This window comes from Macrotis lagotis, chromosome 1 (genome assembly GCF_037893015.1).
Source record: "Macrotis lagotis isolate mMagLag1 chromosome 1, bilby.v1.9.chrom.fasta, whole genome shotgun sequence".
Classification (NCBI taxonomy): domain Eukaryota; kingdom Metazoa; phylum Chordata; class Mammalia; order Peramelemorphia; family Peramelidae; genus Macrotis; species Macrotis lagotis.
This window is the reverse complement of record NC_133658.1, coordinates 918,916,647-918,941,765: the sequence shown is the minus strand read 5'-3', so window position 1 is coordinate 918,941,765 and position 25,119 is coordinate 918,916,647. Positions and strand designations below refer to the sequence as shown.

Below are 25,119 nucleotides of genomic sequence, written 5' to 3'. Positions count from 1 at the left end.
CTCTTTTCCCAGAAGCTAGAATCTTTTGGTTTATCAAACAGTAGATTAATCACTTACTTCTGTTTCCTTTGGTCCTAATCTATTACAATGATCCCCCTCAGTGTTTCTCAACCAGTACTAGACAGTTTTTAGGACTGTTACAATTTATTATAGTTTTAGATCTGGTACAGCCTGGCCATCTTTCTTTGCATTTTTTTCATTAATTCTCCTGATGAGATAGAGATAGAGATAGAGAGATAGAAAGATAGAGAGAGGGAGAGATAGAGAGATAAATTTTAATCACTTTTGTTTTTACTTTTTTTAGATTTTTTTATTGATATTTTATTTTTCAACCACAAGTTATGAAAAATTTTCAACATTCATCTATATGCATATGTATATTTTTAAGTTACAATATTTCTTCCACCCTCCCTTCCCAACACCCTCCTCTCATTGGCAAAAAGTCAGATTGATATTGTACATACACATTTGTGTGTAAAACATTTTTTACAGATTAATCATTTTTGGTATGTGGAATGAGGATTAAGGGAAATATACACAAGAAATATTTTTAAAAAGTTAATGTAATGTTCATCTGATTCTGAAGGATTTTTTTCTTTGTTTTATTTTTCTTCCTCTGGATCTGGATCTGGATGGCATTGTCAATATCCAATCTTATAGCGTTGTCCTGGCTCTCTCAATTACTGAGAGGAGCTGCATCCATCAAGGTTGTTCATCTCACAATGTTAATATGTAGAATTTTCTCTTGGTTCTGCTCCCTTTGCTCAGCATCAGATCCCGTAGCTCATTCCATGCTTCCCAAGAGTCTGACAACATGGTGGTTTCATAAAGAATTATAGTACTCCATACCACTCATATGCCATAAATTGTTCAGCCATTCCCCATTTGATGGGCATCCCCTCAATTTCCAATTCTTTGCTGCTATGAAAAAGATATGAAGGAATAAGTTATGAATATTTTGGAACATGGTAGATTTTCCCATTTTTATGGTCTTCTGGATATAGGCATAGTATTATATTGTTTTTTGGGTAAAGTTCCATATTGTTCTCCAGAATGGTTGAATCAGTACACAACTCCACAAAATATGCATTATTCTTCCAATCCTCCCATATGTAATCTCTCAGTGCCTCTCCTCACCCTCTTGTTCCCCAGATACCCCAGCACAGACAACACTGGCTGAGCCCTTTCTGGAAATGTCCCTGCTCCCTCCTGCCCGTTCAGCATTGGGAGTTGTCCTCTGGGCAGCCAGAGGGAAAGGAAGATGGGGCAGTGGGTAAAAGAGAGAATTCTGGGACAGTGCTATTGGTGAGGCCTGGGGAGACAGGGGTGAGGGGAAGCAGGGACCCTTTGGGCTCAGCTTCTCTTGCAGGCTCATTGCCCAGAATGTCCCTCAGGGTTGATCCAGAATTGGTGATCCCCTGGGGGAAGTCAGGGAAAGTCTGGTGTGAAGAGTCTCTGGATGTTGATATGGACCTTCTGGAAAAGGAAGGAGGTCATCAGTACAGTGAGATATCTGTAACTTGGACCAAGATCAAGTTCCTCATCTCTAACACGGGACCAAAATACTGTTAAGAGATAAAGATATCTCTACTTGAACCCATCATCACGGTTAGAGACCAGTGCCTCCTGGAGCTGATAGTGACAGATGATAGTGTACAGGGGACCCTAACCCAAAATGACTACTAGGAGGCCTCTCAAAGTGGCAGCAAAGAGTTAAAATTTATTTCGTTTCTTGCAAGAAGAAGGGCAGTTCCTAACTCTCTATGAGAGAGCAGGAAAAACCGAATTACAGAAATTGAAGCAGGGTTAAAAAAACACAGAAACCACAACCCATTCCCCCTCCTCTTTTCTGCTGCCCCTTACAACAATTGGTCAAACTTGATAGTCTGAAGAGAAGGGAAGTATACCTAAGAGTTCCCAGGAATGTTAGTCTTTGTTTACATCTTAAATGGTTAGGGTGACATCATTTTTCTAGCCGGAGATCCGGGTTCTCACTCTCACCTGATTCTTGAGAAATAGAAACTGAGGCCTATGGCTTAGACTAATTTAGCACTATGTTTCTGATTTAGAATAATTTAGCACTATTGCCCCTCACAATAGAACTCCTCCCCCTCCAACCCTCAGCCCCAGTCTCAGACTTTGACCCCAGGCAGGAATGACTATGGGCCCTGTATCCCCAAATCCCTGACAGCCCCTGATTCCCTTGAAGCCAGGAGAAGGAGAGAAGCATGAACCAGATGCTGTTTTTCCTCTTGCCAGCTCCAGCCTGAACACAGGGAGGGGAGGGCAGTGCAGATTCTAACTTCAGACTCCCAGGCCTTCCCAGGTGGAGCCAAGGAGACAGCATGAAGCTCGCATGTTCCCAGAGCTTTTTCCCTACCAAAGATAAATGAAGCTACTATTCTGACAGTCAAACTACAGATCCCATCAGGAAAAAGATAAGATTCAAAGAAGTTTTCAATGGTAGTCATCCTGGAGGATGTTCAGTGAAGGTTGACCTCTCTAGGGGAAAATGGGAAGTAAAGTTCAGGAGACAGGAAAGCAGGAAAAGGCAGCAGGAGGCTTCTAGCCAAGTGCAATCCAAGTTCCAATGGCTTTAAAAAAATCAGAGGTCCTGGAAACTGGAAAGCAAGCCAGGAGGGAGGATCCTAACCCCAAACAAAGTGTGAACTTTGGGAAATCTGGGATAAAAGACAGGACTGAATTGGAACAAAGCATTGCTAAATCATAATCTGGATATAAGGTAGGAAACAAGTTGGGAACAAAGCATTGCTAAATCATAACCTGGATATAAGGGAGGAAACAAGACACAGAAAAGGCAAGACATGGACTGCATAGGCAACATCTTGGCCAATAAGAAGACAGGCATCAGACCCCAGCCCCAGCAAAAAAAAAAAAAATAGCTTGGGTCTATACTCCCCATAACCCAGGAGCAGAGCTAAAACAACAAAGATGAGGAAAAAAGTCAAAAGAGTGCCTAAAATCGAAAACTACTTTACAGGCAAAGATGATAGCAATGAATTGTCAGAAGAAGAAATGAGTGAAAAATTAAGCAGAGGGGAAGTCTCAAAAAACTCAAATACTAAAACTCATCAAAGAACTTAATAAAAGAGTTTAAAAATCAAAGAAAAGAAGAATAAAAATGGAGAAAAAGAAATGAAAGTCATTCAGGAAAATTAAGAAAAATTGACCAAAGAAATCAACTCTTTTGAAAATGAAAATAACCAACAATAAAAGAAAATACAAATGCCAAATGAAGAAAATAAAACTATAAAAATTCAAATTGAAGAATAGTAAGCAATGAATCTACAAGACTGAAAAAATTGAAGAATATGTAAAATACCTTTTAGGGAAACAAGTGAACTGGCAAATAGGTTCAGAAGAGACAATCTAGGAATCAATGGCCATGCCCTAGGGCACAAATACATGTTTAAATGGTACAAGCTTATTTAGTCCAGAATGATTAAAATGGTTTTTATTGACATCTTAACATGGTGGGATAGGGGTGGGGAAATCCCAAAATACAAGCTCTTTTATGCAGTTTGAAAGACTTTGTGCTCCTTCATGTCAATCATAGGCTGGGGTAACAAATCTAATTGATACATTGGTTCCTATACATTTCCCTGGCACTGTTCATTATGCTAGTGAGCAAGAACAGCTAAATCTCCTTGCACAAGCACAAAGGAGGTCAAGACTAAGTTAACTTAAACAATTTGGGAAGTTTTTGATCAAATGGAAGCTAAATCTTTTATCTTAACTCAGTACCTGCCCATAGGCAACAACATAGGCAGACCTTAGTCTTTGTAATGTAAACTATGCATCCTCCCTTCACATTCTGGTGGAACTCAAACATCCACATTTTCCTCACAATTTCCACTTTTTCTTTTATAATAATAATTTGGGGTTCCACACCTTTTAGTGATTTCTTGCTTGAATCACAATCCTGCTTATAGTAACTACTGACTTTTTCTTCTATCAAGATTTTTGCTTCCTCATTATCAGAGACATGGACCTGTCCTATTTTCCAGGTTTGTGTAGGAGCACATGTCAAATTTCTGATGTCTTATACTACTTGTATATTGACATCTATCTTGATAGAATCAATTTACTAACTCCTCCTTCTTTAATCAATAAATTTGTTTGCATGGCATAGCCAGCTAGCAAGTCGAGGCCCTAGCTGTTTAATTGGTAATTTTTCCACTCTGGGTTAGAATCTAATCAGGATATAAATTAGGGTTTCATAGTCCCAACTCCCATCCTGTGCTTAGGTAGTAGGCCCTTAGTCTAGATAACAACTCTCTGACCAACCCTTTGGACAAATGCATGTAGACAGTAGTCCCACAAATCCAATAATGTCCCTTTAGTGCTGGTGGTCTTCCAGGAATATAGTTTCTTAGTTTCCAAGAAATGCATAATACTGTTCATCCTTACTTCCAAGGGGTCCTCCTAAATAAACCATAAAATTATCATGATCCTAGGTACATTTCCAATGTTACTGTAACTCCTTCCACTGGCAATTTTTAAGCCAATGTCTTTAGATAAGTCTTCCTGGCTCCAAAGTTGATCAAACTAAATCCCTGATTTTGTACCATTGGACCAACTCCAAGAATTGTTAATATATTTAGTGATGTTCCTTAAATTATTTTTCTTTCAAATGTCCATTTCAGCCCTTTCTTTGCAAGTCCATACTACCTCAGAATCAGTTTACCCTAACAAGTCCCCAAGTTTGCAAATCTTTTCAAGGGATCCAGGTACCATCATTACATCTCACAAGAGTCTCAATCACCTATCTCTTTAAGTTGTAAAGTTCAGAATATGTGTATTCTGCTTCTAGACATCTCCAGACATTTATACTCCCCAGGAAATTATCCTGGCCAGACTGGTATAAACAGTCATCCTGAACTGACTCAGTCATATGCCACTGGTATTTCTCTCCTTTCAATCAGGATCCTGTTCACCTCTGATCAGTAACTGAGAATTTAGGCAGGACCCAGAGGGACTGGCACCTAAGACCAATTCTCAAACCACTGTGGACCACTGAAAGTCCAACTGTTAGCTACACCAACAGACTAGACAATGACTTTTGTCAGCTAGATTCTCCTCCCATTCTCTAAATCAGAGAAAGGACTTTCCAAAGATAGTATAAAGGGACTCATGTAGGATATCATCATGCCACCTAATAATCTTCCTCCTTTTTTTCTCAGTAGAGAACATCTTCACCCTGCCTCTCCTCCTCCTTTCCATAAGGAGAGGGACATAAGTATGGGTGTCACACTTACAGAATCAAAGGAAAGTTACAAATAAACAGTGTACACATAGGCTAGAGATGGTGGAGATGAACTAGTCCAGTGCTCTCCTTCTCTTTTCCCCCTGGAGACATCCAGTGTCCTTCATCTTCTGAATCTATTCAAAAAAATCCTGTGACTAGTGGAGTACTTGTCTTCTGGTAAAGAAACAGCTTAACATTTTACTCAGACCAAAACTTATGTTTTCATCACAACACAATGAGATTCTGGAGTTATTACAATTTACATTTTGCCTTATTGCCATATTGACACACATACTTCACTTTAATGCATTAAACATTCATTAGTGATTTACTACGTGAGCAAACTCCCAATGGGAATTATCACATTGACTTAGGCTTGTGACATATACATTCAACAATCATCTTAGTTCAAAGACTACCCAATATATGGCTTAAAAATAAAACAATCTTAACTGTTGATCTCATTACAATAATGACTCAAAATACCCTTAACCAAAATGATTTCTTTTTCCAAAATATTCCCAAATATACCATATATTTTCCTTTTCCTGGTATACTTATCTGACTTACATTCTTTTCTTAAACTAGACCTTGAAACTGTAATTATCCTAAGAATTTTCCATTCTTTTTCTTAAATGAATATCCCTTAATAAAAAATTAAGGAAAGTTCATTCCTATCTTAACATGTAGCTGATAGCAGGTTCCAGAGCCACACACCTAACCTACATCCGGTTATTTGGTCCAATTCACCTAAAACTTCTGTTTTGTTAGTTTGCATAGTAACTATAAAGGTCCAGGATATTAAAGGAAACTTCCTTTATAGACATAAATATAGAATTTCAAGGTTCAGGCAGAGGTCCTTTGGGTAGTCAAATATCTTATGCCAGATTTATTCTTCCAGGTGAGACATTATCCAATTGTCATTTTGGGGTAATCAAATCAAAAGGGTCCATCCTCAGGCCTTACTAAGAAGCTGCCCCTTTGGCTGCACATCCCTGTCACCTGACATCTTTAATACATGGGCTTCCTTGGCTCCAAGAACATGACATTGACCCAGGAGCATTTCCTTTTGTTGATAATCCTGGTAGCTGACATAACAAAGAGAAAATTGATTTTAAAGTCCTATAATCTAAAATAGTTGTTTTACTTAATAAGAACTTCCAGTGAATACAATTCACTAAATTCCAATTACAATCATAATGGAGCCCCAATAATTAAACCCCTACCTAAAGCTGTGAGTGTCTTTCTTGGGTCTGTGCTAAAGCCAAGTATTCTAATGGTAACTGGCCCTACAAGTCTCATCTCCTACCTCTTACTAGAAACACCCCTTTGACTGAAATTATATCTTCTCTATCTCTAAATATAGATGGTGTATCAAATTCCCCTAGATTAGAGAACCTTCCTTCTAGCCTATTGTATTTTACAACAAATAAACACCTCCTTTGTCCAGGAGATTACACAGAAATATCTCCAATTATCTTGTATTTATCTTTCTCATATTACATAAGTGTTTTTACTTCAAAGCAAACAATCACAGCTTTGGAATACACACACACACACACACACACACACACACACACACACATATCCAAATATTGCCAATTCAATTATATACTATATAGCTAGAAAACTTCTATACAAAAACCTATTTAGCTACTAGCCATCCTCAACATACAAATTGTTATTTTTATTTTGGCAGACAACTGGGGTTGACTTGGCCAAGGTCACACAGCTAGGCTTATTAAATGTCTGGGGCTAGATCTGAACACAGGTCCTCCTGTCTCCAGGCCAGTGTTCTATCCACTACACCACCTGGCTACCCCCTTAAAATAAAAATTACCTTGCATACTTCTATAAAACCATTAGAACATCTTAGATGGCTTTAAATTTCCAACATGGGTTATTAATTTCAATATAATAGAACAGCAATAAGAGTAACATAGAAATTACTAGCAATCCTTTCATTATTGATGGACCCACTGATCTATGCCAGAAGGGTTAGGGTTAGGGTTCTTCAAAGCAATCACATTAATCCCAGGCTTTAACAATACAGTATTTAAATAACTTATTTTCACAAAAGATTTGCAGTTATAAAAAAAATCACCTGATAAATACATCTTATTCATCAATAAGTTACCTTACAGTGGGACCACACAACTGTCATTTGTTCAGAGCTCCCCTATCAGCTGTCTGCAATTACCCAGAGAGAAGTCCATATTCTTGACTTCTTTTGTAATTAAACATACATTGTTAATATACATTAAACATAAGATTCTTATTTAAACATTTTATTCTCCATATAACAAGAGCCAAGTGAATATCTCACTATCTTTACACATGTGTCTTCCAGACCTCTTTACCCAGATTCCAAGAACCCAATTTCATACATATAATACATTTAAAACCCATTGCAATTACAATTAAACTTCCCAACAATTAAGTTTGATAAAAGCTAGAATACCTTATACAGAGAAACTAGTACTCACATTCCAAAAGCTCCATCCAAATTAAAACTACAATTGTTATTGTCAAGCTTAACATTAAAATGAATTAGAGCTTTTTCCCCCAAAATAAATCAGTAAATATCCCTTGTAAAATGAATCTTTCTCTTCTTAGTTGACCCAATACTACTTTTCTTTAACCCAAAGGTGTTACAATAAAACTTAAAATCCCAAACCACTTAACTCCCTGCAATAGTTACAATAGTTATTGTGTTAAAATAGTTAATATTACATAAGTAGTTAAAATAATAATAACAATAATAATTTTTTATATAAAATAGTTAAATGTTATAATAGTTTAAAATTCCAAACTAATTTAAAAATAGGTTATTTAATTCCTCCCATTCTGTACAAAATTTGTCAGAATATAACAATGCTAATATCCTTCTTTTAAAACCCTTAGAGCAGGGGCTGCTAGGTGGTGCAGTGGATAAGCACCAGCCCTGGAGTTAGGAGTACCTGAGTTCAAATCCAGTCTCAGACACTTAATAATTACCTAGCCTTGTGGCCTTGGGCAAACCACTTAACCCCATTTGCCTTGCAAAACCCTAAAAAAAAAAACCTTAGAGTGATTCTGAAATCTCCTTTTCAGAAACTTTAAAAACAATGAGAGTCATCACTCTTAGGCCACATAGCCAGTGCAGAGAAATTTATTAAACATGATTTCCTTTCAATAAGTGTGACTCCTAACCCTGATTTATATATTTTCTTCCTTCCCCAATCAACATCAAATCTCTGTGGCAGGGTCTTTTTTCCCATTGAAACTCTTAAGTCTCTTTCCCTTTAAGGCATAGGCATTTTAAATCTCACCCCCCCCCCCCCCCCATGGGAATCTGGAGCTCTCACTTGAACTTAGTTTACAATTCAAGTCTTAATGAGATGGTGGATGGAATCCAGACTACCACATGTCCAACCCACCATCCCCTTCCCTCAATCTATGGAGAAAGTGTGGGATCTTTCCCAGACACTCATAAGGATAGGAAATCTTCCCTCCTATAACTTTTCACTCTTTCTCTTAAAAGTTCTTCCTCTCTTCTAAACTCTTCCCAAACCACAGCTTTTTCTCCTTAAGAATCCCCCTACCCTTTTCTCTTTAACTACCCACCAGCACAGCTACCACCAGCTCAGTGAAGGAGGGGCCACTGCAAACCTACTTCCTTCTCCCACACCTTCTGAAACTCGTTGGCTCAACTCCTAGATCCCCCAGTTTAAAACTTAAGCTGAGTCCCCAGACCCAGAAATGCCTAACACAAACACTTACACAAGACAGGACATTAGAACAAACACATACACTCCTGTGGGAACATTGGAACTCACTCACATAGCATTAGATCCAACTGGCTTCCTTCCTGTTTTCTTGGCTTCCATCTACCAGCCAAGTGGAAATTCCTGGAGAGGGAACCCAAATCCCCCTCCTTTAGGGCACCCTATCATCCTCTGGCCTCTCCTTCAGGACAGCTCTCCCACCTGGAGAATTTTTCAGCAAGTCCGAAGTGGTTCTCGCATCAATGCCACCCTGGAAATCACCCTTTACCTTGGTTCTACTCACAGAAATGTTATTCACTCTTGCCAAACCAGGGCCAATCTTCCCAGGAATCTCTGAGACATTTCCCCCAGTAAAGAACACCAAGAAAGTAGGCTGGAAATCAAGTCATTTGCATGGATTATTTTCTTGTGTTCTTCCTGGAAAATACAGGAAAAAAGATTTACACTAATATCTTGAAACAAGCCCCCAAATTGTTATAAATGACTCCTGAATACTTAGTCCAGAGCAACTAAAATGGTTTTTATTAAGTTATCTTAACAAAATGGCACACCTCTCTCATAGTGGGAGAGAGGGGCAGGGAAATCTCAATATACAAACTCTTTTTTTTTTCTTTTATTAAAGATTTTATTTGAGTTTTACAATTTTTCCCCATCTTACTTCATTCCCCCCCACCCCCATAGAAAGCAATCTGTCATTCTTTACTTTATTTCCATGTTTTACATTGATCCAGATTGAGTATGATGAGAGAGAAATCATATCCTTAAGGAAGAAACAAAAAGTATAAGAGATAACAAGATCAGACAATAAGATAATCTGTTTTTTTTCCCCTAAATTAAAGGGAATAGTCCTTGAACTTTGTTCAAACTCCATGGTTCTTTATCTGGATACAGCTAGTATTCTCCATTGCAGACAGCCCAAAATTGTCCCTGATTGTTGCTGAGTGAATCCATCAAGGGTGAACATCACCCCCATGTTGTTGTTAGAGTATACAGTTCTTCTGGTTCTGCTTACCTCACTCAGCATGAGTTTATGAAAATCCCTCCAGGCTTCCCTGAATTCCTATCCCCTCCTGGTTTCTAATAGAACTATAGTCATACAAACTCTTTTAAGCAGTTTGAAAGGCTTTGTTAATGCCCCTTCATGCCAATCATGGGCTGGGTTACAAATCTAAGTGATACATAGGTTCTTATACATTTCCCCCACCCTGCTCATTATACTAATGAGCAAGAATAGCAAGACTAGGGTAAATTAAAAACAGGTGGGAGGCAACAATATAAGCAGACCTTAGTCTTTGTAAACTATGAATCCTCACTTCACATTCTCTTCTTTTTAGGTTTTTGCAAGGAAATGGGGTTAATTGGCTTGTCCAAGATCACACAGCTAGGTAATTATTAAGGGTCTGAGGCGAAAATTGAACTCAGTTCCTCCAGACTACAGGGCCAGTGCTCTATCCACTACACCACCAAGCCAACTCCAAACATTCATTTGGAACACCCAAATTTTCCTCACATACCTTTTAATCAATTGCAGAAAGGCAGAAAAAATAAATACACACTTCTCAGACCAAGATGCAATAAAAAGTACAGGTAATAAAAGGTCGTGGAAAGATAAGCCAAGCACCAATTGGAAATTATATAACTTTATCTTAAATAATGGGTGGATCAAATAACAAATAATAGGAATAATGAATAAATATATCCAAGAAAATGTTATAAAGGGACAACACACCAAAATTTTTGGGACACAACCAAGACAGTTTTGAGGAGAAACTTTATATCTCTAGATGTCTATATGGATAAAAAAGAAAAAGAGATCAATGAATTGGGTAAGCACCTGAAAAAGCTAGAAAAAAAAAAGAAATTAAAGATCCCAAATTAAATATCAAATTAAAAATTCTGAAAATCAAAGGAGAGTTTGAACATTGAAAGCAAGAAAACCATTAATCTCAAAAATAAAACCAAGAGTAGGACTCATGAAAAAAGTCAATAAAAGAGAAAAACTTTTGGTTAATTTGATTTAAAAAAAAAGACAACCAAATTACCAGTTTCAAAAATTGAAAAGGGTGAACTAACCACCAATCAGGAGGAAAGTAAAGATACAATTAGGAGCTACTTTGCAAATAAATTGGTAAACTTGAGGGAAATGGATGTATATTTTAAAAAAATACAAACTGCCCAGATTAATAGAAGAGGAAATAAATTTAATAATCCCATTTCAAAAAAAAGAAATGGAAGAAACTATCAATAAACTCATTAAGAAAACGTCTCCAAGTTCAGATGAATTTATAAGTGAATTCTACCAAACATTTAAGGAATAATAAACTCCTGTTCTACATACACTATTTTAAAAAATAAGAGAGTAAGGAGTTCTGCCAAACTCCTTTTTTGACAGCAACATGGTGATGATACCTAAACCAGGAAGAACAAAAAATAGACAAAGAAAATTATAGAACAATCACCTGAATAAATATTCATGTAGAGATCATGAATAAAATTTAACAATGAGACTACAGCAAGTTATAACTAGTAAAATACACCATAATCAGGTAGGAATTATATCAATTAGACAAGGATGGTCCAACATTAGGAAAAGACCTAATATAATTAAACATAGTAATAGCAAAACCCAATAGAAATCATATAATTATCTCAATAAATGCTGAAAAAATCTTTGAAAAAATACAATACCCATTCCTACTAAAAAATTCTAGAAAGTTTAGGAATAAATGGAGTTTCCTTAAAATAATAAGTAGTATCTACCTAACACCATCAATAAACAGTATATGTAATGGGAATAAACTCAAAGCATTTCCAATGTCGGGAATGAAACAAGGATTCCCATTATCACCATTACAATTCAATATAGTATTAGAAATGCTAGCTGTAGCAATAAGAGAAGAAAAAGAAAATGAAGGAATCAGAACTGGCAATGAGGAAGGAATGCTTTCATTCTTGACAGATGACATGATGGTATATTAGAGAACTAGAGAAAATCATCTAAAAACCTCCTTGAAAGAATTAACAAATTCAGCAAAATAACATATAAAATAAACTCACATAAAGCATCAGTATTGCTATATATGGAGAAAAAAGCCCAAGAGCAAGAGATAAAAAGAAAATTTCCATCTAAAATAACTATCGACAGTATTAAATATTCAGGAATCTACCTCCCAAGAGAAACCCACAAACTGTAGGAACACTTCTCACCCAAATCAAGTCAGATATAAATAATTGGGAAATTGTCAAATGTTCATGGGTAGATTGACTTAATATAATAAAATGAGAATTCTACCCAAATTAAATTACTTATTCTGTGCCACAGTAATCAAGCTACCAAAATATCTACTATACTGAGCTCGAAAAAAAAATAGTTACAAAATTCATCTGGAGCAACAAAAGGGCAAGAGTGGTAAAGGAACTGATGAAAAAAAAATGTAGTGAAAGTGACCTCACTCTACCAGACCTAAAATTATAGTATAAAGCAGGAGACATGAAAACTGCCTGGAACTGGTTAAGAAACAGAGCAATGGATCAGTGGATTAGGATAGGTTCAAAAGAAACTGCAGTAAGTGACTACAACAGTCTACTGTTGGACAAACCCAAAGACATCAGCTTCTAGAATAAGAGCTGACAATTTGATTAAAATTGTTGGGAAAACTAGGAAATAGTACAGCAAAAACTAGGCATAGATCCACATCTCACAACTTTTACCAAAATAAGGCCAAAATGGGTACAAGATTTAGATAGAGATATCAGAGATAAATTAATAGACCAAGAAATACTCTATCATCAGTTCTATTGAAAGGGGATAAATTTATGACCAAAGAAGAATTAGAGCACATTATAAGATGCAAAATGAATAAGTTTGAGTATATTAAATTAAAAAGGTTTTTGCACTAATAAAATCAATGGTGCCAAAATTAGAAGGAAAGTAGAAACCTGGGAAACAATCTTCACAACTAGGAGTTCTGATACTAGATGTAGAATTGCATCAAATTTATAACATCATAAGTCATTCCTCAATTGATAAAGGGTCAAAAGATATGAACAAATAGTTTTCAAATGAATGAATGAAAGCTATATATATAATTTTATAAAATACTCCAAATCATTATTGATTAGATAACTGCAAATTCAAACAATGAAGCATCATCTCATACTTGTCAGATTGGCCAAGAAAAAGGGAAAATGATGAATGCTGGAGAGGTTGTGGAAGGATTGGGACACTGATGCATTGCTGGTGGAGTTGTGAATGGACCTAACATTCTTGGAGAGCAAAATGGAACTCTGCCCAAAGAACAATAAAACTCTTCAAACACTTTGACCCTGCTATATCAATTCTAGGTCTATATCCAGAAGAAATTATATAAAAGGTAATAGTCTTACTGTTTACAGAATATTCATAGCAGCAAATTTTGGAGTGGCAAAGAATGGGAAATTGAGGGGATGCCCATCAGTTCAGGAATGGGTAGACCAGTTTTGGTACATGAATACTGTGGAATATTATTCTTCTATAAGTAAACATAAATGGTCAGAATTCTAGAGAAGCATGAAATGTCTTCCGGGATATGAAGCTGAGCGAAGGGAGCAGACCAAGAGAATAATGTGCACCTCAACAACATTATAAGATGAACAGCTCTGATGGAAACTGCTCCTCTCAGCAATCCATTGAGATAGAAACACTGTATTAAACTGTCTATGGACTATATTATTCCCTATCCAGAGGAAGAAAAACAAAATGACACAAAATACAAAAAATTTCAGAAACTGATGAACACTTTTTAAAAATTGTCTTTTATGTACTTTGTTCCCTTAATCCTAATTCCTCATACCAAAAATTACTAATAACATGTTTATCAAAATATTCATGTACAAAGCTAATTTACCTGCCCACTGCTGAGGGGAGGGGGGTGGGAAGGCACGGTGGGAGGAAATTTTGTTACTTAAAAATATACATGCCTATATGAATGAAAAAATTTATAAATTAAAAAAACGGTATGAGAACCTGGGCCTCCCTCACATGTACAGACATCTCCATGTTCAGGTAGCTTCCTTCCTTCCTCAGACAGTACAGATCAGTCCCCTAGTACCCCTTACACCAGAGGGTCACTGGCTTCCCCCAGGCAATCCCAGGTCTGCCTCAGCCCTGATGGAAGGTTTGGACAATGGACCTGCAAGAGAAGCAGAGCCCAGAGGGACCCTCAGCCCTGCTTCCCCAGGATTCTTCCCTCCTAGATTGCCCCTCCTAGATTCTTCCCTCAGTCCCGTCTTCCTTTCCCCCTGGCTGCCCTGGAGGCAGCTCCCATGCTGACCAAGCAGGACGAGCAGCAGGCATTTGGGGAAAGGACTCCCCTTCTTGTGCCCAGATGCCCCATCACAGACCCAGTCCTGTAGGAGAGGATCTGGATAAGACTCAGCTTCCTGTCTCAGAACCCATATCCTTGTCATTAAACTTGAGGGACAAAGGAATGAGACCCCAAAGCCCCAGGCTATGACTGGCTACAGGGGGGGCAGCCAGACACCCTGAGCCCTGGGCCACTCTCTTTCTTGTACCTTTTCTCATGGAGCCTCCATCTCCTGATCTGAAAATGAGGAGGGGTCCTTGAAGTGACTCTCGGGGTCCTGCTAGTCTTGAGTCTCCCTCTTGAAGCTCCCCCTTCCTAGGACTTACCAAGGCAGAGTTGGGCAGAGACTATGGGGGCCATTGTGCCCTCCAGGCTGGTGAGGACATAATGGGCACATGAACAGCTTAATAGAGAATCATCAGCACAGGGTGGGGGCCAGGCTGGTTGTATTCCAAGTTACACAATCCCTTTCCATCAAAGGAGAGAGGTTGCTACCTTCCTCTTTGTGGTTTCTCTTGTATTCTTGGGGGGTGGGCTGGGTTTCTTGCCAGGAGGCACTGGCCAGCTCCTGCCCTTCTCTGGGCCTTAACTTCTACTTTTGTTAAATGAAGCAGGGGTAGAAGCCTCTTCTCTCTACTAAAATTCTCTGTTTCTCTCTAAATCAACCAATCAACCAATATTTATGGATGACTCCTGGGTCCCAGTCACTGAGCTTAGTTCTGGGGCTGTAAAGAAAGAAATAAAGACCATCCCTGCCCAGTGACTATCCAGTGGGGGAGACGCCAAACTCAAGTGCATGAGCAGGATCTAAAGAACAAAACTGGAAATGATCTCAGGGAGAAGTCACAATCTTTAACCTGAGTCCCAGAAAGCTTCTTACAGGATATGAGATTTTATTTTCTTTTGATTTTCAGACTTTGGAAATTCAATTCTTTGTTTTCTCTTCCATACTCTCTCCTGTCCACACCCTTCTCCTCCCATTGAGAGGGAAATAAAGGATAGGCCTTACCCAAACAACATCATGCCCAGCATTTCTCATCTTTTCTCCCCTTTCCCCAAATGGAAAGTAAGTCAGAGGAAAGATCTAGAAAATGTCTGCTTCAGTCTGCCTTCAGAGTCCACTAGTTCTCTCTTTGGAGAAGGAAGTATATTTCCCCATGAGACTTTTGGATTTGTGGTAGATCTCTTTATTGATCAGAGCAGCTAAGGCTCTCACACCTGATGATCAGGATAATATTATTTTGGAAATTTTTCTCCATTTTCTGCTCCTAGAGTGTCCTCAGATTTTTCTGCAGTCATCCCAGAGGTTGGATTTTAGCTGGGGCCCACAGGAAGCCTGAGAACCATCAGCACAGAGATGATAACTGGATGAAGAGGAGTTGATGAGGTCACCAATCAAAGTGGCAAAGAGGGAAAAGAGAAAGGACCCAGTACAAGATGGATTTCAAAATTGGGGAGAAGAGACAGAGGGATGGTCAGAGAGAGAAGAGGAGACCCAAGGAGGGTGGGGTCCAGAAAACCTAGAGAAGACAGTGCTAGACAAAGTCATATGCTGTGATGACCACAATCAAGAATGAGGAATAAGAACATGGCAGGGAAGGTCACTGGTCCCTTTGGAGAGAGCTGGGGTGATGCAATGGTGAGGCCGGAAGCCAGACTGTAAGGGGTCAAGCTGAAGCAGGAGAGCTCAAAGAATCCAGGGCAGAGAAGAAATAAAAACAAAACTGGTTAAGAACTCTTGTCTCTGTATGTTTTGTCTTGTCTCTCTATTTTCTGGATTCGTCTTACTTCTTTTAGCATCAATTCATCCAAGTCTTCTGAAATTTTCAAGATTTCAATTATTCTTTTTACTTTTTCATTTTTTAAATGCATTTATTTTTCCATTTATATGCAATGGTAATGTTCAGCATTCATTCTTTTTATTGCAAAATTTTGAATTTTACATTTTTCTTCCTCCCTCCCTTCCTCCCCCCATAGAAATCAATCTAATATAATATTCCTTTATATTGAAGTGGAATACTATTCTGTTTAATTCATTTTCCACCACTAATTTTTTTAATTTCTTTGTGAATTTAAGATAAAGAAGAAAAAATTCCCACAAATAAAAGGAAAGTGAGAGGAAGGAAAGTGGAGACACCATGTGCAGCCCCCCTGCTGCTGAAGCTGAGGCAGGAAAGGATGGGGGGCAGAGACCTGAGAGTGGGGGGCACTTGGCTCCTGCCCCCCAGCCTGTCCCCTCCTTCCCTCAGTGCTTATACTTCCTCCCCAGCTCACTGCCCTTCCTCTGCAGCCTGGTTCTACTCAAGGCACTGAACTGAAATTGTCCCCCCATCCCCTGAAAGTTCCTGGGGAGGTCTTCACTGTCAAGAGGCCCCACACCACCTGTGACTCCCAGCACCCACTCTTTTCTTGGACACAATCCCCCTCCTCAGTCCTCCCACCCCCCCACTGTAAATGGAGGGTCACAGGGAGAAGAAGGAAGGAGCTGGGAAGGGGGGAGGGACCCTCTGGATCTGTCTGATGTGTCTGGGGAGGCAGAGGGGTAAAAGAGGGAGGAAGGGGGAGGAGCCACACTGGGGCTTCAAACTTAGAGGAAATGGGGGTGGGGGCACCTGAATGGCCCCTCCCTCATTTCTGGGGAAGCCAGGGATGGGAGAAGCAGAGCTTCCTGGATTTGACAGTTTGGGTGAGCACGGGGGCCATGGGGGGTTCTGGGGAAGGGAAGAGAAGGAGAAGGGAGGAGGCTCACTGCCCATCCCTGCCCCCCACTTCTCCAAGCCCCTTCCTCTCCTGCTGTATGCTTCCTTCTTCTTCAGTCTAGAGGTGCCCCTGCCCCTGCCCCTCCCCTCTAGCCTCCTGCTTTGATTTATTCTGGGATCCCCATTAACAGAGCTCCCATTTTATAAGAGAGACACTGTGTTAAGTCAGTGCTCATCCTGGTTCCTCATCCCTCCCTCAGCCAACCTTCTCCAAGGTCCCCTTCTTCTGGTATCAGTGTGTCTGCCCAAAGCCTGCTGGTTGGCACATACACCTCTGCCAACATGGGGCCCCCAACCCCTCCTCCTGGGGACCCATTCCGGGAGCCAGCCCCAGCTGGACTCAGGCTCCTTGTCCTGGGGCTTCTCCCCAGCCAGACATCCCTGTTTCCAAGGAGGGCATGAGCCTGGCCAGTTCTGCCTAATGAAATACACCTGGTGGGAGCAGGCACTACCCTGCTTCTGAGGTCTCTTCTTCCTCAGGGTTTCCTGGCACCCCTTATTTGGGGTCATGTTTGGATCATCGTTGGTTGAAGGCAGGGTTGTCCAGGGTCATCCCTGCTGTGGATGGTCATGGGCCTGAGGCCAAAGTGAGGAGAGGAAGGTGAGGAAGAAGAGAAGAGTGGGGTAGGCCAAGTCCCTTCCTCTCTTTGGAGGAGGCAGAGCCCCTTCCTCAGAGCCCCTGTAGTCCAACCAGCCCTTCGTCAAGTGCATGGGAGAAAGAAGGTGACTCCCAGATGTTTATTGATGGAGGAATGGATCTCCATGGGCATCCACAAGCCCCCCAGCACCTGCCTCCTCTCCCTGACCCTCTGCCCCCTTCCACCTCCTCAGAATTCATCAAGACTAAAATGCCAAGAAGAGCCAGGGCAGTGTGGGGCACCAGTGACAACGAGGAGAAAGACTAAATGAAGCCCCCTCCCCAGGTTAACATCTTTATTTCTGAATAAAGCTCTTGCTGAGCTGGCCCTCCTTGACAGGGAGGAGATGATGGGAACAGTGGGGACCAGGCTCTGGTGGCAACACCCTCTGCCAGCCTCTGCAGCCCATACTGAGGGAGGAAAATGGAGAAAGCCACCCCCCCCCAGCAGCAGCTCCTCTGGGAGGGGCGCCAGGGCTGAAGCTGGACCCCTGCAGTCTCCACTCCACCGTATCCCACCATGGTGCTCCACCAAGTTTAGGGCCCCAAAAAGAGGATAAAGGCAGATGCTGCTCTAAATCAGCTTCCAGTCTAATGGAGAGAATGGGCCACATGGAGGAGAAATGGGGAACGGAGGTTGGCAGTGGAATGGGGGGGGCAGATGGGATGGGGCAAGAATCTGGAGGGTCTGGATTAGGGCACAACAGGTGGGCTCAACTGCTGAGGAGCAAGTGTGAGAAGACAGGTGGGAGAGGGCTGGCCTAGGCCTGAAAGGCCTGGAGTGCCCTTTTTCTATGAGTTTCTGGATGAGAGGCGGTCCCCAACAGTGCTTTAGGAAATGACTCTGGTGGTCATTGCAAGAGACTTAGGGTGTGGGAGCATGGGGGACTTGAGGTAAGGGGACAGCCACCTGGCCCCTGGGGTAGTGATCCTTCTCCATTTTTGCTGTAAAACAATCTGTAGGGGGCAACTACCCCGAAGACCATCACCATTGAATTGCACTTATGGAGAGGGCCTGCCATGTGCAGGCACCCTGCTGGGGCTTTGACATGATCCCAGGTCCCTGAGAACAATGGGGAGGTAGATGATGATTTCTTCAGTTGACGAAGTGGGAAACTGAGTCACCAGTCAATGTCTTAGGCCAGACTGGATACTGGATAAGGAAGTTCCTGCACCCAAGTCCTCAGCAGGGTCTAAATGGTCCATTATCAGATCCTGAGGTCATTTCATCAGGACAGATGACATCACCCTCACCTGAAACCCTCCCTGTGTGTTGTCTCCCTTCACCCTCAGAATGGGGAAGAAATGGGTCATAAATGGTCTTTTTCTGGAAGTTTCCCATGAATTGGAAGAGGCTAAGCACCGTGCTGGCAGGCCAAAGGCAAAGAGCAGATGCTTGGGAACCCCAGGGGGGTCCTCCAGCTGTGACTCCGGTGTCTCTTAGGGGAGCTGGTTTAAGCACAGAGCTTCCCCATCAAGTCTGGAAGCTTCAGTTTTCTCAGATGCAGACGTGGAAAGGGTCCCACTTTCTCTTGGGTTCCCCTGGGCTCTGGTGGAGTTCATTTCAGGGCAGCATAGAGGCTGGGGTCTCCTGCTCCAGAGTGGGAAGGGTCCTCAGCCCTACCCTTGAGGCTGTTGAGGTTCAGCAGGGCATATGTCACTTCCTGAGGGTCTTCTCCTACTGGAGCCTGGCAGGAGATGAAGGAATGGAAGGGGACATGGGACAGGGAAGAGAAGGGGAATGACCTGAGCCTCCCCTAGCAGTATGACTTTGGGGGAGCCCCCCCATTCCTCTCAGAAGGAAAGCTCTGCAGAAGGGAGGAGGGGTCTGGGGGGAACTCACAGCCGCGTCCTCTGGTCTGGCCTCCTCTGTGTGTCTGTCCTCACCCACATCTGCATCTGGAGGCAAGAAGAGAAGGCATGAGGGGCCAGGACCCCGGCCCTGCCCAGCCCAGGCCCCGCTGCCCCTGCCCCTCACACTCACACAGGGTCTCCTCCAGGGGGGTCCCAGCTGGGTCAGAGCTGGGGAGCAAGAAGACACAAAATGTTGAGTGGGGAGGTCTGGGAAGGTAAGCAGGTGTTGGGGGAGGGGCTGGGGAGATTCGGGGGTGTCTGGAGCCCCACCTTCTGGTGGTCCTCTTGGCCTCTGTGTCTCTGTCCCCTTTTCCTGCAAAGCAGAGTCGGCCTTTAGTGGGGTTCAGCTCCTCTCCAATCCGTCACTCCCCTTCCCCCCAAGAACTCACTGAGTCTGGTTCGATGTCGCCAGCATCGGCAGAAGAGGAAGAGGAGGAGGAGGAAGAGCAGGATGAGGAAGGTTGAGGTGCCCACCAAGATGCCTACTTGGAGGCTGGAGAGACCTGGAGTGGCTGAGGGTGAAACAAGGGCAGGGGGAAATGACCTTTTTAGTGGCCCTTGGCTGGGGCACACTCACTAATCTGGCCTGACCCCCTTTGGTGAGACCCTAGGTAAGGAAATGCTCCCCTGCTAGGTGGGCCCTCTAGGGCCTCACTTTTCCATCTGTGAAATGGACTCCAGGACCAGTGGGGGGACGGTGGCAGGAGGGACAGAGTCCTGCTGCCTGCCTCTGTATGTGGGGGGGCTCTGGTGCCCCTCAGGGAGAGCAGGACAGCATAGCTGGGGGCTTCCAGAATGAGAGAGACCCCAGCCCATTCTTGGTCATTCTCTGCACACTCTTCTGGAGGCTCCTTGCCTTCCTACCACCTCTCCTGGGGGCCTGCCCCAGGGAAAAGTCCCGGATGACCAGAGTGGGGAATCGACCTGGGGTCAGGGAGGGGAGGCCCCTCTCTCAGAGGATGATCCGGTGCCCAGACTCCCCACCCCCGCCCAGTGAGTCCCCTATCCCCTGGCTCTGTGGCCCTTGGGGCCCTCTGGAGCAGGACCCTGAGGAGGCAGGGTGGGTCCCAAGATCAGTGAGGGAACTTGGAGTGGTGGGATTGGTGGGGAGGCCTGGGGGTCTCTCACCTATGACCCTGAGCACCAGGGGGTCACTGGGGGCTGACCACACATACGGGTAGTTACTGATAAAGCTGTAGCATTGATAAGTCCCTCCATGGGCAGGGCTCACAGCCGGGATGGAGAAGTTGGTCTCATTCTCCAGTTCATTGTTCTGGTCCCCCCAGCGGATGATCTCTTCTCCATCCTTAAGCAGAGCAGAGGTGCCATACCCCAGCTGTGACTGACACCGGAGGGTCACCTCCTGTCCTGAGGGCACCTGGGAGCTGGGCAAGGCTGAGAGGGAGGGCGGGTCATAGGCACCTGGGGGAGTATGAGAGCCTGGCATGAGAACAGGCACAACCCTCTCCCCTCTGTGCCCAGGCTAGAGCTGGCAGAGGAGGAACAGCAGCCGCTTCGTGCTTCTCTCCTCCTGGCTTTAACTTAGCGGAAGTCTGACAGGGGTTTGGGGATTCAGGAGCCGAGAGCCACCCCTGGATGGGGCGAGATTCTGAGACTAGGGATGAGGATGGGCGGGAGTCTCCTCTCACCTGTCACTCTCAGCTCCAGGGGGTCACTGGCCTCTGACCACAATGATTGGTTCATGTAGAGACATTGGTATCTCCCAGTATTTATTGCTGTCATGTGAGAGATGAGGACCTGGGCCCTCCTCCCATCCCCAGACATCTCCATGTTCAGGTCTTCTCCTTCCTTCCTCAGAAGGTACAGATCAGCCCCTGGGGGCCCCTCACACCAGAGGGTCACTGGCTTCTCCCAGGTGATCACCGAGCCTGGCTCAGCCCTGAGAGTGGGTCTGGGCATTTGACCTGCAAGAGAAGCAGAGAGCAGCAGGTCCCCCTCAGCCCTGCCTCCCCAGAGCTCACCCCCAGGGCCCCTTCCAGAATCTCCCCTGGACCCTCAGCCCCAATGTGGGTGGCAGATGAGGAAGAGGAGTATGAGGAAGGTTAAGATGCTCATCCAGATGCTTGCTTGGAGTCTGGAGAGACCTGGTGCCTCTGGGGGGGGGGGGGAGGATGACACAAGGGCAGCAGGGACAGAATGACAGCCTGAGTCCACTTGGGGAGGCCCTAGGTAAGGACCCAGCCTCCCCCCAGGTGGGCCTAGGAGTGCAGAGAACATAAGGGACTCCTGTGATCTGGAAGCTTCCATACCAACAAATCTAGGCAATATTTACAGGAAATGAGGCTGCTAAGATACAGGAAGGGCTGGGGGAGAAGGGTACCCTGGGGGTAAAGTCTAACCCAGAAAAAGTACAAGGAGGGGAAGGAAGACCCCCAACTGGGTCATTCCCCAAAACAGAGAAGTGTGCAGAGGAGTCTGCGGGCTGGCTGGAAGATTCCTGGCATCCCAGCATCCCCAGGGCTCACCCCTAGGGCCCCTTCCAGAATCTTCCCCTGGACCCTCAGCCCCAATGTGGGTGACAGATGAGGAAGAGGAGTATGAGGAAGGTTGAGGTGCCCATCAAGATGCTTACCTGGAGTCTGGAGCAGCAGGGATAGAATGAGCTTTTCCGGGCTCTTGGCTGGGGCTCATTTAATCCAGCCAGACCCCACTTGGGGAGGCCCTAGATAAGGGCCCGCCTCCCCCTAGGTGGGTGCAGGAGTGCAGAGAACATAAAGGACTCCTGTGCTCTAGAAGCTTCCATACCAACAAATCTAGGCAATATTTGCAGGAATTGAGGCTGCTAAGATATGGGAGGGGGTGGGAGAGAAGGGGACCCTGGGGGTAAAGTCTAATCAGGAAACAGTAAAAGGAAGGGAAGGAAGACCCCCAACTGGGCCATTCCCCAAAACAGAGAAGTGTTCAGAGGAGTCTGCGGGCTGGCTGGATTTTCCCTCAGGAAGAGCTGAGTTCCAATCCAGCCTACATCTTTCCTGGCCATGTGACGATGGCCAAGTCCCCTAGCCTCTGCCTCACTTTCCTCTTTGGTAAAATGTGGATAAGAGCAGAACCTCTGGCACAAGTTGAAGGAGCAAAGGGGGATTTCAAGACAGACATCCTGGGGACAGGAAGCCTCGGAGACATCCACATTCTAAGAGGAAGGGGAGGCACACACCTGGTGCCAAGGGGCAGGAGGTGGCAGAGGAGGCAGACTGGACCCTGACTGCCAGCCCAGCCCCTGCCTTGTCCATCTCACAGGGGCCAGCTTCAGGCACCAGTGACCAAGTCTCCTCAGAGAGAATGAAAAGGGGCTCGGTCTGGAGGGAGCCCTGGATGGGGAGTGGGAGGGGGCACGTCCCTGCCCTCTGGGGCCTCATTTTCCCATCTGTGAAATGGGGTCCTGGAACATTGGGGGAGGGGGGAGGAAGGACAGAGTCCTGCTGCCTGCCTCTGTGGAGGAGGGGCTCTGGTGCCCCACGGGGAAGGCAGGACAGCAGAGCTGGGGGCTTCTAGGATGAGAGAGACCCCCGTCCAACCTTAGCCATCCTCTGCCCCCTTTCCTCCTGGAGGTCTCTTGCCTTCCTAGCTCCTTTCCTGGGGAGCTCATATCCATGGGAATGTCAAGGGGGGGGGGGGGGCAATGATCAGAGTGGAGAATGGACCTAGGGACAGGGAGGGGAGGCCCCTCTATCTGAGGATGACCCACTACTCAGAGTCCCCATCCCTTCCCTGTGAGCCTCCGGGCCCCCCCAATCCTTCTAGTCCCTGGTCCCTTGCTGGCAGGTCCCTGAGCAGGCAGAGTGGATCACCAGGATCACTGAGGGAGATTGGGAGGTTGGAAGGGGTGGAGAGGGCTGGGACTCTCTCACCTGTGACCCTGAGCACCAAGGGATTGCTGGGGGCTGACCACACATAAGGGTTGTTACTGTGAAAGCTGTAGCATCGATAAGTCCCTCCGTCGGCAGGAGTCACAGAGAGGATGGAGAAGTTGGCATGAGCCCCCCGGCCAGTGTTCTGGGTCTGCCAGTGGATAATCTGTTCTCCAGCCTTGTACAGAGCAAACCTGCCATAGGTGCTCAATGACTGACACTGGAAGGTCACATTGTGTCCTGAGGTCACCTGGGAGCTCGGAAAGGCTGAGAGGGAGGGGGGGTCATAGGAACCTGGGAGAGGGGAGAGCCTGGCATGAGAACAGGCACAGTGCCCCCCCATGCCCAGGCTGGACTGGCAGGGCAGGAGCACAAGCCTGCTACTATCTCTCTCCTGGTTTCAATGGAGCCCTGGGCTGGCAGGAATGTGGGGGTTTAGGGGCCAGAACCAGTCCTGGATGGGGCCAGAGTCTCAGACTGGGGCTGAGGGGTGTAGGGAGTCTCCTCTCACCTGTCACTCTCAGCTCTAGGTCCTCACTGGCCTCTGACCACGATTGCTTTTTGTAAGAACATTTGTATTTCCCAGCAGTCTCTCTTTCCATGTAAGAGATGAAGGCCTTGGCCTCCCTCCCATCTGCAGACTTCTCCATGTCCACATAGTTTCTTTCATTCCTCAGACGGTACAGTTCGGACCCCAGGGTCCCTACACACCATAGGATCACTTGCTTCCCCCAGGGGATCACCAAGCCTGGCTCAGCCCTGAGGGAGGGTCTAGGCAGTGGACCTGCAAGAGAAGCAGAGCCCAAGGAGTACCCCTCACCCCTGCGTCTCCAGGGCTCACACCCAGCCCACCTCCCAGAATCTCCCCTGGACCCAATTCCCATCGTCCTTTCCCTTCCTGTCCCGGGGACAGCTCCCAGTGCTGAACAGGAAAGAAAGGAAGGGGGCATTTGAGGAAAGGACTCACCCTCTTGTGCCCAGATGCCCCAGCACAGACACAGCCCTGGAGAAAAGGCTCTGGGTTAGACTCAGCTTTCTGCCCCAGAACCCACATCTTAAACTTGATGGACAAGGGAATGAGGCCTCAGAGTCCCAGGCTAGATCTGGATGCAGAGGGGCAGCCAGACCCCAGGAGCCCTGGACCACTGTCCTGCTTGTGCCCCTTCTCCTGGTGCCTCCATTTCTTGCTTTGTAAAATGGGGAGGAGGGGTCCCTGCAGTTCTCTCAGGTTCCTGATATCCTTGTTCTCCCTCTGGAAGGCCACCACTGCCTAGGACTTACCAAGGCACAGCTGGGCAGAGAGTGTGGGGGCCATTGTATTGTCCAGGGCTGGTGACAGAAAGAGTGGGTGCAACCTCTTAGTAGACAGTCATCACACAGGGTAGGGTCAGCTTCCTCTTTTGTGGTTTCCCCTGCTCCATGGGGGTGGGGTGAACTTCTTGGGGGTGGAGGTTGGAGAGTCCAGCTTGAGATTGGCCCAGGTCTTGTCCTTTTCAGGACCTTGCCTTCTCTCTCTGTAAACTGGACAGAAGGTAAATGGCCCTTTACTCTGCTACAACTTTCTGGGAAACCCTCTAAATCAATCAACCAATATTTTTGGAAAAAAACAGTGTTCCAGT

The 25,119-nt window shown here is 44.6% G+C and overlaps 1 protein-coding gene and 1 long non-coding RNA gene across 2 annotated transcripts; both read right to left on the bottom strand.

Annotated features, from left to right (window-relative positions):
* Positions 1-432: 432 nt before the first annotated feature.
* Positions 433-14,777, bottom strand: LOC141509997 (uncharacterized). Its single transcript, XR_012474753.1, has 3 exons — positions 14,708-14,777; positions 9,320-9,453; positions 433-921 (listed from the first exon to the last, which is right to left on the bottom strand). It is a non-coding gene; the product is annotated as an uncharacterized LOC141509997 (long non-coding RNA).
* A 3,235-nt stretch (positions 14,778-18,012) lies between these two features.
* On the bottom strand, positions 18,013-24,853 carry LOC141509959 (leukocyte immunoglobulin-like receptor subfamily B member 3). Its single transcript, XM_074219864.1, has 11 exons — positions 24,782-24,853; positions 24,468-24,503; positions 24,012-24,284; positions 23,501-23,794; positions 21,281-21,556; positions 20,760-21,053; positions 20,021-20,143; positions 19,902-19,944; positions 19,762-19,799; positions 19,621-19,676; positions 18,013-19,465 (listed from the first exon to the last, which is right to left on the bottom strand). Exons 1-11 carry the CDS (start codon positions 24,813-24,815, stop codon positions 19,337-19,339), a joined length of 1,596 nt encoding a protein of 531 aa, XP_074075965.1. The 5' UTR covers positions 24,816-24,853; the 3' UTR covers positions 18,013-19,336.
* Positions 24,854-25,119: the final 266 nt, after the last annotated feature.